Here is a 13,363-nt window from a genome sequence, read left to right as displayed (position 1 = left end):
GCTGACGAGAGCCTTGAGAGGTTGCAGACCTCCAAAACTGCAGCGAAGTCTTTGAGCGCTGCAGTACGTTAACCTCCGCCTTTTCGGCCTAGGGGACAGCAATGGAGGGGAGGTTCCTTTCGGTACTACTCTTACTTTGGTAGATTGAGGAGGAGCTGCCAGTCAAAGGGGCCACCGTAGGAGTACCAGAGGTAGAAAGCAAGGTACTCGAGGTGCGAAAGCCGCTCGGGCAGTTTCCTCTTTGCCCTCAGGCACTGACGCAGCCGCGTCCGCTCAGTCATGAGGCCATGTCCCATGGTTTCGCCGGTTGTGGGCAGACTTGCGCAGCATCTTGGAGAATGGCGAGCCATTACTTCAGATGTGTGGGTTCTGGGGATCATAACCCACGGCTACTGTCTGCCCTTCCGGCAGAAGCCTCACGACAATCCACCGGGGAAGCTCTCTTTGAAGTGTCCGGATCCGCTCCTTGTGCAGGAAATCCTATCCCTGCTGGAGAAAGGAACCATAGAACTGGTGCCTGTAGCGCAGAGGAATAAGGGATGGTATTCCCCTTATTATTTTATCCCAAAAAAGACTGGGGATTGAGACGCATCATGGACTTGCGTTGGCTGAACAAGCTCCTCAGGAAGGACAAGTTCAAGATGGTAACTCTTTCTCAAGTCCTCCAGTGCCTTCAACTTCAGGATTGGTTGGTGTCTCTAGACCTCAAGGTTGCTTACTTTCATGTGCCGATTCATCCAAAGCACAGGAAATACCCGAGGTTCGCGGTTGGCGACTCGCATTTTCAGTTTCGGGTCCTGCCGTTCGGATTGACCTCCGCCCGAGGGTCTTCACCAAGCTGATGGTGGTGGTGGCAGCGTATCTCAGGAAAGGGGGATTCACGTCTACCCCTACCTCGACGATTGGTTGATCAGGGTGCGTTCTCCCGAGCAAGCCCTGGATCATCTGTCCGTCACCTGCCACTCCCTTCGCAAGCTGGGCTTCTCCCTCAATTTAAAGAAGTCCCATTTGACACCTACACAGCGGCTCCAGTAAATTGGAGCAGTGCTCGACACATCCCTGGGGCTGTGCTCACCTTCCCAGGTGAGGGCTCATCACATTCTGCAGATGGTGGACAAGTTTCAATGTGCCCAGAGTCTCCCGGCGTTCAAGTTCTTGAGGTTGCTCGGCCACATGGCATCCTGCCAGAGGCCAGGCTGCGGATGAGATCTCTGCAGTGGTCTCTCAAGGTGCAGTGGTCGCAGTTCTCCGGCAGGATGTCGGATCCCGTTCAGATTCTACCCTCGGTCGCCCAGCAGATTCTGTGGTGGGCAGTCGAATGAAATCTGATGAAGGGAGCTCTGTTTTGGCAACCGTGGCCGGCGCTGACGATCGTGACGGACGCATCCCTCACGGGTTGGGGAGCTCATGCCAGCGAGTTGACAGCCAGCGGCCGTTGGTCTCCGTCGGAATCCAGACTCCACATCAATCTGTTAGAGCTGAGGGCTGTCAGGCTAGCCCTGAAGGCTTTTCTGCCATCTGTGCGGGGGAAGAATGTCCTGATTATGACAATACAGTGGCCATGCACTACCTCAACAAAAAAGGGGGGGGCAGGGTCACTCCCGTTGTGCAGGGAGGCGATGCAGCTCTGGTTCTGGGCCATCCAGCAGCAAATTTCGATCTCAGCAGTTCATCTGGCCGGAGACGTAAACGTGGCGGCGGACGCTCCGAACAGGCAGAGCACGATCTCTCACGAGTGGGAGCTGGCTCAGGAAGTTCTGTTGGAGATCTTCGCCCTTTGGGGAACCCCACAAGTGGATCTCTTCGCCACCAGTGTCAACCGGAAGTGCGAAAGATTCTGCTTGTGGGAATTTCCTCCAAGAGGAGCCTTGGGGGACGCGTTTGGAGTGGTCCTTCCCACTGCTGTATGCGTTTCCTCCAGTCACCGTCATTCCGCAAGTGTTGAGGAGGTTACGGAGGTTTGTTTCCCGAATGATCTCATTTCTCCAGCATGGGCCAGGAGAGCGTGGTACCCGGACCTTCTAGACATGTCCATCTCGCCTGCATGCCGTCTTCCCTACCGAGACGATCTGCTCTCACGGGAGGGGGGTTGGGTTCTCCATCCAGAGGTCCAGTCTCTCAACCTTCATGCTTGGTATCTGAAAGGTTGAGGTATAAGGATTGGGGCCTCCCCGAAGACGTGATGGAGGTGTTGCTTTCAGCCAGACGGCCCGCAACGAAATCACTGTACTGTTGCCGTTGGAGAAAGTTCTGTGACTGGTGCAGGGTACAGCATGTGGATCCTTTCCAATGTTCTATTCCTTTGGTTTTGTCTCTTTTGCTTTCCTTAGCCCACAAGGGCCTGCAAGTGGGTACCATTAAGGGTTACCTGGCGGTACTGTCCATATTTAAGCGCTCGTCTGAGGAATGTTTTTAATTTTAAAATCCCTTTGATTTTGCAGTTTCTGAAAGGGCTAACTAATGTGTTTCCACCGTCGCCTTTCCAGGTGCCGGGATGGGATTTGAATTTGGTTTTAAAGTTCCTAATGGGAGCTCCGTTTGAGCCCTTATATTCTTGCCCATTGAGACTGTTGTCCTTTAAGACTGTATTTTTAGTTGCGGTTACTTCCGCACGCAGAGTGAGTGAGTTGCAGGCACTTTCCGCCAAGCCACCTTGCACGGTGTTCCATAGGGACAGGGTTCGTCGTCCTTTTCTTCCGAAGGTTGTGTCGGAATTTCAGTCAGAAGGTGATTCTTCCGGCGTTTTATCCTCTGAGAGCTTTGAGTTTCTATCTCTCACGGATGTCCCGGGTCAGAGTGGGAAATCAGCTCTTTGTTGGTTATGCTGGAAGGCGTTTAGGACAGGCTGTTTCCAAGCAGACCTTGTCCAGATGGATCATTTTGATGATCTGAGTGTTACCGTTTGCCGTGTAAGGACCCTCCAGTAGGGTTACGGGCTCACTCGACTAGGGGTGTGACTGTCTCCACCACTCTACAGAGGGGCATTCCGACTTGCAGTATTTGCGAAGCAGCCACATGGGCTTCTGTCCGTACCTTTGTGAGACACTATTCCCTGGACTCTATCCATGGGCAGGATTTGGCCTTTGGCAAGGCCGTCCTATATTCAGCAATTTGATTGGGCATTCTAAATTTGTAAATTCTTTTCCCACCTCCATACTTTGGTACTGCTTTGGGAGTCTGTCGTAGATGTGGAATACGTTGGAGGACACAATCCCCTCGAAGAACAAATTACTTATCTTACCTGGTAACGTTCTTTTTATGGGATGTTCCTCCGATGTATTCCACATCGAACCCTCCCAGCCTGCCCCTCTACAGAATTTCTTATGCGATTGAAGTTTACGGTTCTGCAAGGCTTTCGGCAGTCATACTGGCAGGAGATTGGTGCCACACGTTCTGGGAGAAAAACTACAACTGAGTCTATGGGTGCCGTGCGTCCTATATATAAAATCCGGTGATGTCGACGCTCGACGGAGGCCCTCGAGGGACAGCGTATCGATGTCATCGACGCAGGACGCCTATGCCGAAAATGTTTCCGAAGCAGCACAGCTGTGGTCATTACTGTCATAGACGTGGAATACGTTGGAGGAACATCCCATCGAAAGAACATTACCAGGTAAGATAAGTAACTTGTTGTTCCCATGATTCACATTCTCCTGGCGTTTACGTCCCATACATGCTATGGACAGCCACGAAATCTTGTTTGAAAGCCACAAAAAATGTCCTTTGAACTGTAAAACGTTTACATTACTGCATTGAACGGTTATAGAATTAAGTCTTTAAAGTTTATTCATTAAATAGTCTTTTTAGCCAAAGTGGGCTGGCCTTTGTCCTTCAACTGGGACAATTATTTTTCCAGGCTACCACCAAATGTCAGTTTAGCCCAGGGATGCCATGGAGTTTCTCAGTTTGAGTGAATGGTAGGTGCCACTTCCAAAAGTAACACGTTGGTGTCCTAGAATCTATTGTCAAGCTGGAGCCCAGTCACAAAGTCCGATAGGTGTGTGATCAAAGTTTCCAAGGGCAAAAGCTAACACGTAGGTGTCCCAGAAATCCATTGTGCCTCCTTTTGGGGGAAGGCCACTCCTGTTGCCAGCACACAAATGTCCTTTGAAGCCAGAGCAGAAAAAACCTGTTTGGCTGGTTCCCCAGTACAGCCAATGCATTTATTTATTTATTTATTTATTGATCTAGTTTTCCTGAGCCCAAAAAGCAAAGCTGTGGGAATAAAACATTATATTATATCTTAACCAGACCCCCCCCTTACATTTCCAGGCAAAGACGGGGCCTTATTCAACATTACACCTTTCAAACATATATTTTTCTTGTTTGCAAAAGCACATTTTGACACATGGTCAAGTCTGCTCGGATGACCCTTTTCAAATTCGGTTTTCTCTTCCATCTGGATTCCAAACATTGTTTGCAGCCCTAGTCAGTTTCTCTTACACAGCAATCTGTTCAAGGCACAGGTCCACTGAAATTGACATATACACAGACAACAAGGGTTTCTTTTGAAGCGTTTATTTTGACATTTTGTAGCATAAAAGTCGAGCGTTTTTCCGTACGGCTGAAAGTAACGTTTCTGGTGATTTCCCAGATCTTGCCTGACACAGCCTGTCATTCAGTGAGAATGCTTTCTTTTGCTAACGCACAACTGGAATATGGCTGGGCATATTTGGATCTCCCTTGTTCAGAACTGTGTACAGTTTGAATAGATGAAAAAGAGCATCAGGGTGCCATCACTTTTTAAATGCCAAATATCCCACTTTTTCAAAGTGGAAATGTGGAGCTAGCAGCAAAGCAGCGCAGCTTCTTGATTCCCTTCTTTGGTGCATGTAAGAAAACACACTGGAAGCCTTTCTCAGTGTGCTCCCTGTTCCATCTTTCCCTATTGGTGTTTGGCAAGACAGTGCAGCCATCGTTTTGTAGCTGCAAAACAGTTTTGATGCGAGGCAATGGTGCTCAAAGGAGCCAGAGCAGCCATTGATATGATAGGTTATTTATAACGTGCTTAATACCCAGAGGTTTCTAAGCGCGGACCCGGGGATCGAACCTGTGGGGCTCCGTGTCGTCTTGCTTCCAAGGCGAGCACGTTGCCCCTGAGCTAGCCTCCCAAGACTATTCTGCTGGTAACTGCTGAAATGCAGCTTGGAGATGGAGGGGAATTCTGCTGAGTGGGTAAATATTTCCCACAAGTGGTACAAGCTCTCCATCCGCCTCCACAAACCCTTTTCACCTCTTTCAGTCTTATTGGCTTGAGTCTTTTTCACAACTTTGGGGATGGGTCCTGTTCCAAAATCCCCTGTTCTATCTTTTCTCCCACTTTGTTAGTGTTGGGGGTTTTCCTGTTGTTCTGAAGTAGGATTTTAACATCACCATTGTAGTCGTGATCTACCACCCCTGTCATGACATCTGCACCTCAGAGACTTTATGTATGAAACTGTGGAAGGAAGCTGCAGGTGTTCAACCAAGAGACATTCCCCATTTCACACTATACTGAGTTTATTGTTTGAGGGTCATCTTAGGATTTTGGACACCGGAGAGAGAACACTTTTTGCTTTAGATATCCTGACACAGATGTTCCTTAGTTTTGCTGTGGCAAGGAAACTCCTTTAAGAGTCGGTGATAGGTAGAATTTCCACAACCACACTTTCTTTTGATAATAAAAGTCTTTGATAAACAGCGAAAATCTCACAGTGTCAGAGTCTTACCCTTGATCCCTTGACCCTCAAATTTGTAAAACTTAGTGAGCGAGCTATCAGTCCATCGGTAGCCATTAAAAAGTCCATTGGCTTTGACCTAGCCAGTAGCGGAGAGGAAATATTATAGCCTGGAGACCGGTTGTTACACCCCACAGATCTAGTCTTGAAAACTCAAAAGGAACCTATACAAGATTCACTTTGAAGTCTGGGTTGGCATGCCTTGGGCCATGCCTTTATCACTGTGGGCCACGAGGTATGGCCATGTTCGCGTGGTCTCATCCTGAGCTTAACTCACTTGTATTTTAAACTGGTTTCTTTTTTTAAATTTTATTTACATTTATAGCAGCGCACCAAACCCTCAGAAATCCGGGCGCTATTTACAGAAGTGCAGCTATGTAAACAGTCTTATTTGCTACACAATAAAAATCAGCATAAGACAGACTAAGCCACGCCTCATGTTGCAGAGGGCTGCATCAATTGTACAAGTACATAAGCCAAAATAGGAGTACATGCACACACTGCCAAATCCACGCCTCATGTTGTGGTGGGATGCATCAATTAACAAGTACATAAGTCAAAATAGGAGTAAATTAGAGCTCCTAAGACTTCCCAATCCATATGCTGTGTTGGTGGGCCAGTGCGTTTGCTTTTGTTTTTTTTTTTTTTTTGGCACACTTGATTGTCTGGCCACCAAAACATTTGTGTTTTCCTGAGATCTGATTGGTAGGCTGGTTAGGCCAGCCCCTGAACGAATGTATGGTTAGTGGGCTAACCTGTGCATTCTTCAGGGTTTCTGTACCAAAACATGTGGAAGTATGTGGCTGAAAATGTGCGGCTATTAAGGGCCCCGCTTTGTCTATACTGGCAAGATCTTGGTTCTTTTATCCTTATTGCCCGCTCCCATCTTGTGTTCTTCCTTTTGTTTCTGCAATCAGCCAGCTTGCTGAACTGGCTATTCCTTCAAGAAACATTTTCCTGGTCTGCAGTGCTGCCTTCATGGCAAATCCTTCTGACCCAAGTGCCTTATGGTGGGGAGTATTCCTGGCCTGAAAGTTGAATGGCTTGCTCCTACTTAATCCTGGCTTCATTCTTGGGTTGTTCTGTGTTACCTTGTCATTTACCCTGTGGTGTGGCGTTAAGGAGTAATTCGATAGACGTACAAAAGATAGATGGTCTCAAAGTATAGACCTTTCAAGGTTGACATTTATATCTGGCTGAGGGAGAAGTGAAATGAGAAGTGAGGGGGGGTTATGAATGGGCATGAAAGGGAGGCATTGGGCACTGGGTTGGAACCCCTATTATAAAAGAAAGGCAATCTGCATGAAAACAAAACATTGAATAGAAGTGTGGATTTCTGTGTTTTCAGTTTATCTAGCATTGTATAGGAAAAGGTTTGGAATAGGCAGAAAAGGGTGAATGTGGAGTGAACCCCCCCCATATTTAAACCTTTTGCTCGTTTAACCTGGGGGTGGTACACTGTTGAAATTTAAAACATTTTCTATTTTAAAATGGACATTAGCAGTTGGGCCTTTTTTCGGTCTATAGTTAGACATTGGGATTCTTTGATGTACAACAAAAGGCATGTACAACAAAAGGCATGTTGTAGGAAATCAATCTTTTACTTTCGGACCATTGACCTAGGGATCTTTTGATCTATATCAAAAGACATACAAGCATGACATTGTTGCACTATTTATTGCTGGCTTGATGTCCCTTCCTGCTTCCCTGAGCTCTTGCTGGAACCCTGGTTGTGTTTCAGAATGCTGCTGTTGCTGTCTTAGTGGCTGATTCTTCTGCCTTTGTGGCGTATTTTTCTTCCTTGAGGGTCATCCTCCCATGTGTCCTGCTTGTTGCTCCTTCAGTCATCTCAATGTTTGCTGGATCATGGGTTTGAGTCAGTACTTAGTACGCAACCACGGCTAGACAGTCCTAAACCTGACACCCAAACTCGCCTGAGCACCTGACCGGTTTCTTTAGATACAGTGCCATGCGTACTTGTCTATGGGACATGGGGTCCTCATTCTGTAGTTAGATTCTTCTGCATGGGTCCCCTTAGTCCAGGAGTAGTGTGGTATACACCAGCCTACATCCCACTTTACCGTAAACATTTTTTGTCTGAAGTCGGCTGCATGCTCTTCCTGGTCTGTTTCTCAAACCCTCTGACTCTTTTCGGTTGTGTCCTCTGGTTTTCCTTCTGGATGGTTGCCTCTCCTGCTGCACAAGTGGGGTAAAAGTAGAACTTGCCTCACTTCATCATATAACTGAAGCAAATATATGGGTTTTGGCCCCATTGATTCCCAAGGGAGAACTTTTAGAAACTCTTTAAACTCTCTAAATTCTTAAGTGACTGTAAGGAACTGAGATGTTTTTTCCTTGTTCCCCCATAGGGGCTTGGAGTTTTTAGGAGCGATTTGGAATTTTAGATAATACCAGTGATTTATTATAGGTTATAATATCCCATGTGCCCAGAAAGGTATCACTTGTTATATTGTTTCTAATTGTTTAAGTTAAACTGGGATCTATTCAGTTCAAGGATCATAATTCTGAATTTTCCAGTCTATTGTTTTGGCCCTTTGGGCCTGGTTCCTAAAATATTTTGGCACCTTTCTTCCCTTCTTTAGGACTGGCACTCTTCTGTTAGGTTAGTCTTCTATATTGTGCCCTTCACTGAATTTGAACCAATGCCTTATCCCTTGACCTTTTGCTGGCATGCTACTGCTTTGTAGTGTATGTTCCCAATGCAAGTTTTTTAAAAAAAATCTTGATGCAATACTAAATAAAGTCTTAATTGCAGCAACTGCAAAGGATAATTTGTTTAAACAAAATGCTGATGGTACTTTGGATGTCTTTCGTATGCAAGAGTCGGAGGAGGGGGATGTTTCACAGCCCTTCGCCATGCTCTGTTGATGAGTTGTGCAACTTTTTCCAAGTTTCTGTATTGTAGGTCTAGCTTGTGGTACACCTTTGCTCAGTGCGGTACGCTGCTTTGGTGTTCCAGAGTATCCCCTGTGACTGGAGAGTGGAGATGCAGGATGGTGAATCGTCAGCATCCTTTTGTCCGATAACTGTAATTGGCTTATGTATAGGTCTTGTTTCACCCTCCGGCATAGGCTCTGGAAGGATCTCCAAATCAGTCACAATATACACCAGGCACCTCGACTGCTAATAGGCAGCTGGAGCTGCATCTCATGATCACTTGCAGTGTTAAATATTGGCGGATCCACACTACTAGACTATTTTTTTAAGTTGGAAGTGCTGCTTCTCACTTCCATTTAATTTTATATGGATGACACCCTAAATCCCAAGGGCAGAACACTTGAGGAAAAGTGACTCTCTGAGTCAGATTTTTGTTCATCTAGGTAAATCTGCCAGTCTATTTTGATAGGGGAGTTAAAAACTACAGGACTTTTTGGGATTAACTACATCTCATTGCCTGTATATCGCAATCCACCACGCTATCCTTGTATAGCTGAATCGTTTGCGATACTCTGTGCATCTAACATGCAACAAAACGTTATAGCATTGCATCGTGATACCTTAGGGTTTGGGCGTATAACAAATGCAAATTTCATGTTTCCCATGTTTTGTTGTTTTTGTAGGCTTCAATCCAACGGAGACAAAGATCAGGACCCCGGATGGTAAAGTCTGGCCTGAGGCTGAGTTTCACAACATAAGCCGGGAGCTCTACCAAGATCTGGCGTTAAAGGGTGAGCACTAAAGTAGGGCTGGGGTAAACTTCCCAAGTTACCTGTGTTAGAAAGTGAGATCAGATTGAAATAAAGTGGGAGCACACACATTTCAAAAGCTCTTCCCTGCTTTCAACAATGTTTAAATTGAGCATTTTAAATTTAGATGTTTTAACACTAAAACTGGACCCTGTAGAGAACGTGGAAATCTCAGTAGTTCTGAAATCGATTTTTCATGATGGGTAACTGTTAAAAGTACATAATCTGTGAAGAAGCTAATTTTGTGTTCATCCTTTGCCCAAGAAACTCTGCCTTGGATTTATTTTCTCTGATGTAAACTACAAATGGACACCGCTGTTTTGCCCACCTTTTAATGGGAAGGGACCATTGGATCATGGAGTTTGATAGCTAACCAACATTGGGTAGATTTTTGGATCAAACCTACTCTTATGTAACGCTCACAATATCTAGCACCAGACGGCTTTATCAAATGCTTTCTTTGCATCTAGCGCCAAGAAGGCAGTTTGTCATGGAGCTATGTGCTTTGTCAATCTGACAAAAAATTATGTGAAGAATATGCGTATTGTCTCAATGGTGCTTCTGAGGGTTGAATCACAATTGATCAGTGATCATTAATAAAGAAGGTTTTGTTTATTTATTTATTGTGCGCACCGGACCCTGCGGTAGCAGGGCACATTTGACAAGAGGGCTTACAGCTTGGTTACAGAAGTTACAATATACAGAGCATGGACAGAACAAATTTCCTTGGTACTTGTAAATCCTCTTTGCGTGAACACGTCTAAAGTGTTTTGCATCTTGGCTTATAAATCCTATTGGCTTTTATGATGCCCACATAGATTCATTCTTGCCTGGTTTTGAGATTAAAGAGATATTGGATTCCTCAAATTTTTTTGCGATGGTGCCAACTTCTGAAAGTAGTGGGTCGATAATTATTCTAGTCTGTCTTCCCTCCCTCCTTTTTTGAAGACTGGAATGATGTGAGATCTTATCCAAGATAACGGGAGCGTTGAATTTTTCTAACATCTGACAAATAAGGCAACATATCTCTCAACAATATCCCTTTGCATTTGAATTACAATACTGGTGTGACAAAATGACCACTGCTCTGCAGAAGGTAAGGGATGAGTACTGTTGAAAACGCCTACCCAGCCCCACATTACTATAAAACTAGCAGTGATCTCAATCGTAAAGGTAAAAAGAACAGCCCAACAGGACCGTCTCTTTTGATAACATCGACCAAGGAGGGCAGGCTACACTCTGTGTTAATAATACAGTGGTACCAAAATAAGAGTACCCAAGATTTTATAAAAATAGGAACTTTAGTAAAAGTTGAGAATGCAACCAACTTATTAAAACATTTTTTTTAAATCAATCATAATAATAATACCCACCCATTCACCCCGGTAAAGGAAACACAAAGAATGCAGACTTGAGAATATAGGGGCACTATGGGTTGATATGCTGGGGGTGCACAAAGGATTGCAGCAGCAATGACAATGCGGGATATGCCTTCTAAAAGGCAAATGAGGGTGGTTAAAAGTCACAAGGGTCTTTTAAGGCAGACCAGGCCTCTTCAAGCACCTTGGGTTTCTTATCTTTGGGACTTAACAGTGTTGCGCCGTGCTGCTGGTTGGTTTCACTGGGTCGAGCCAGCGTCAAGACTGTTGGTGCTTCCCAGTAGATCGCAAACACAAATTTGATTCAAAGCGGTCCATCTGTGCAGTGCAATCTCTTCAGTGATGATCAGCTCTTTTGAGCTAAGCGCAGGCAAGCGATGAATGAGTTGAGTGGGCTCAAATCAGTGGAGTTGGCTCAAGAAGGCCAATGTTGTTTCAGCAGCGAACGGCTTGAAGGTGCTGTTTGTTGATTCTTGCCTACGTTGCAGCTTAAAATTGCTGCAATTCAAGATTAAGTAAACCAATATTTAATGTGTTAGAGGCTCCAAAGAGATTATTAATCAGTAATTGGCATACGTACCATTGTTTGTACTATGTTTTTAGCCATAAAACTGCACAAATCTCAAGCTAATTCTTTAAGATTAGAGTCCAGTGAAATTAGCACAGCCCCAAGATCGTTTTATTGATATTTAGTCACTAGATTGCTATCAATATATTTTGTTTATCTTAGTTTCTGTACAGGAGGATTTTAATATATCACCTGGAGGTCACTTTACCCACCCATGTTTGTTACAATATAGATACAAAGTTCAACTTGTCATTTTTTGTTCACTACTCTTTGTGTTTTTTTTAGAAAAACGGTGCTCCAATTTGTCATGTGATTGTGTGGCTTAGTTGTGTAGATGAAATCTTTAATTTATTGACATAGTGTGCCACTTTATTTAATAGTATGGCAACTGGATAAGAAATCAGGATTTTAATACTGGCAATTGGGCACAAACCATCCTATAGTATGGTCATAATTTGGCTTGTGATGAATCACTAATGGACAGGATTTCCTGCTTGTATAAAGGCAAAATGTTAAAGCAGATTGTCCTAAGCAAGCCTTTTAGGGGTCCAATCCAGGCTGGTGTAGCAAGTGTCCCTTGCCTTCAGATATCACACGCAGAGTGCTTTCCCTGCAGGAACTTGTGAGGGAGCAGGAAGTTGTTCTCTTGCATTTGTAGAACACCTCTTACCACAGGTTATGGCATCAAAGTGATTTTGCCTGTCAGAGAGGCACAGGAGTATAATGTAACATTCGGTAGTGGCAGGCAGGAGCAAAGTCGGGTAGATGGTTGGGATGAGGGCGAGGGATGGTTAAAATGCTCAGGAATCCATTGAAGGAAAAGGTGTTAGTGCGTTGTACAAATATCCTTTAACCATTATCACCACCGGAGTGGCCCCCTGACGCTCTGGCGGATCTGAAAGGAAAGGAAAGGGGGGGGTGGTAGGTTAGGTCGTGTTAGTAGGACAAAGTTTGGAGAGGAGCAAGGGAGCTGTGATGTACTGTTGGCAGCTTCAGTTCGGTTAACACAGTTTGCTGAGCTTTTGGTGTGGTATCCGGTCTGAGTCCGTTGTGTGCTGTTGTGTGAGGGTCTGTGTGGTGTGTTTGTTGTTGCGGTGTGGTGCAGTGTGTGTGGGTTGCTGCGGTTTAAGAGGTGTGGTTGTGTTTAATTAGAGTGTGAGGAGGGGTGAGGTTTTTAGATGTTTTTGTAGGGTTGGTTGGTAGCCTTGTTGTCCGGAGAAATGCAAACTCGTATTGTGGGTCTTTCTGGATTTAGACAAGGTTGTTTTCCTTTCAGTGATTTAGTTTCAGCATGAGGCTGTCTCTCATCTCTCTGTCCTTATGCTACGCTAGCTAGTCTTTGCATTTCGATCTTTGTTTTTGGCCAATCCCTACATCCCAGTTTGTTGTTGGTGCAAACTAGTCCTCTAGGATCTATCTACTTGCGACGTTTGCCCGTATCCTATGCCCTGTCTGCGTGGGTAAGGTTTGTGTTTGTGCATTTGTGTTGGGCTTGTTTGCTTTTCCGACCTGATGGGGTTGTTGCTCGTGTTCTGTTCCTCCTAGCATTGTCTCTCTTGTTCTTGTAGGAGTTTCCCTTAGTCGGTTCTAGGTGTTGTCTGTGCCGTCATATATTCTGTCAGCCTGTTCTTTTGTATTTCCTGTTTGATTGTTTCAGTTGTTTCTGTCTGGTTCTGTTCTGGAGGAGCTATTTGTACAATTGGATCAAACTCATCATGGAACTCCACTGTATTCTATGGGACGTAGCGCTGAAAAGAGATCGCTGGAGAGGGGTGTGTGCTGTGCCATGGGGTATGCCTGGAATGCACTCGCCGCATGGTGAGCCTGGGCATGTTGGAGCCATGCCCAAGAAAAACCCCTAGATTCCCAACAACTTTTTGTAGGGGTTGCCAGGTTTGCAACAGCTCCCTCAAAAGCAAGCAAAACAACTTAGATTTTTTATTTGAATTTGGGGGTTTCGTCATTTGTTATAGCCACCAAAGTGATTTTTTT

The 13,363-nt window shown here is 45.1% G+C and overlaps 1 protein-coding gene across 2 annotated transcripts in view; it reads left to right on the top strand.

Annotated features, from left to right (window-relative positions):
- The window catches only part of CEP350 (centrosomal protein 350), a 2,433,119-nt gene that overhangs the window by 129,297 nt on the left and 2,290,459 nt on the right, over positions 1-13,363 (top strand). For both annotated transcript variants that reach the window (XM_069641456.1, XM_069641455.1), the window contains exon 7: positions 9,299-9,406. In XM_069641456.1, the coding sequence (XP_069497557.1) occupies positions 9,299-9,406 (108 nt within the window). The remainder of the gene's footprint in view (positions 1-9,298; positions 9,407-13,363) is intronic.

Source organism: Ambystoma mexicanum, chromosome 1q (assembly GCF_040938575.1).
Source record: "Ambystoma mexicanum isolate Mex_15411 chromosome 1q, UKY_AmexF1_1, whole genome shotgun sequence".
NCBI classification, from domain to species: Eukaryota; Metazoa; Chordata; class Amphibia; order Caudata; family Ambystomatidae; genus Ambystoma; species Ambystoma mexicanum.
The sequence above is the reverse complement of the archived record's forward strand: the minus strand, read 5'-3'. Positions and strand labels throughout refer to the sequence as shown.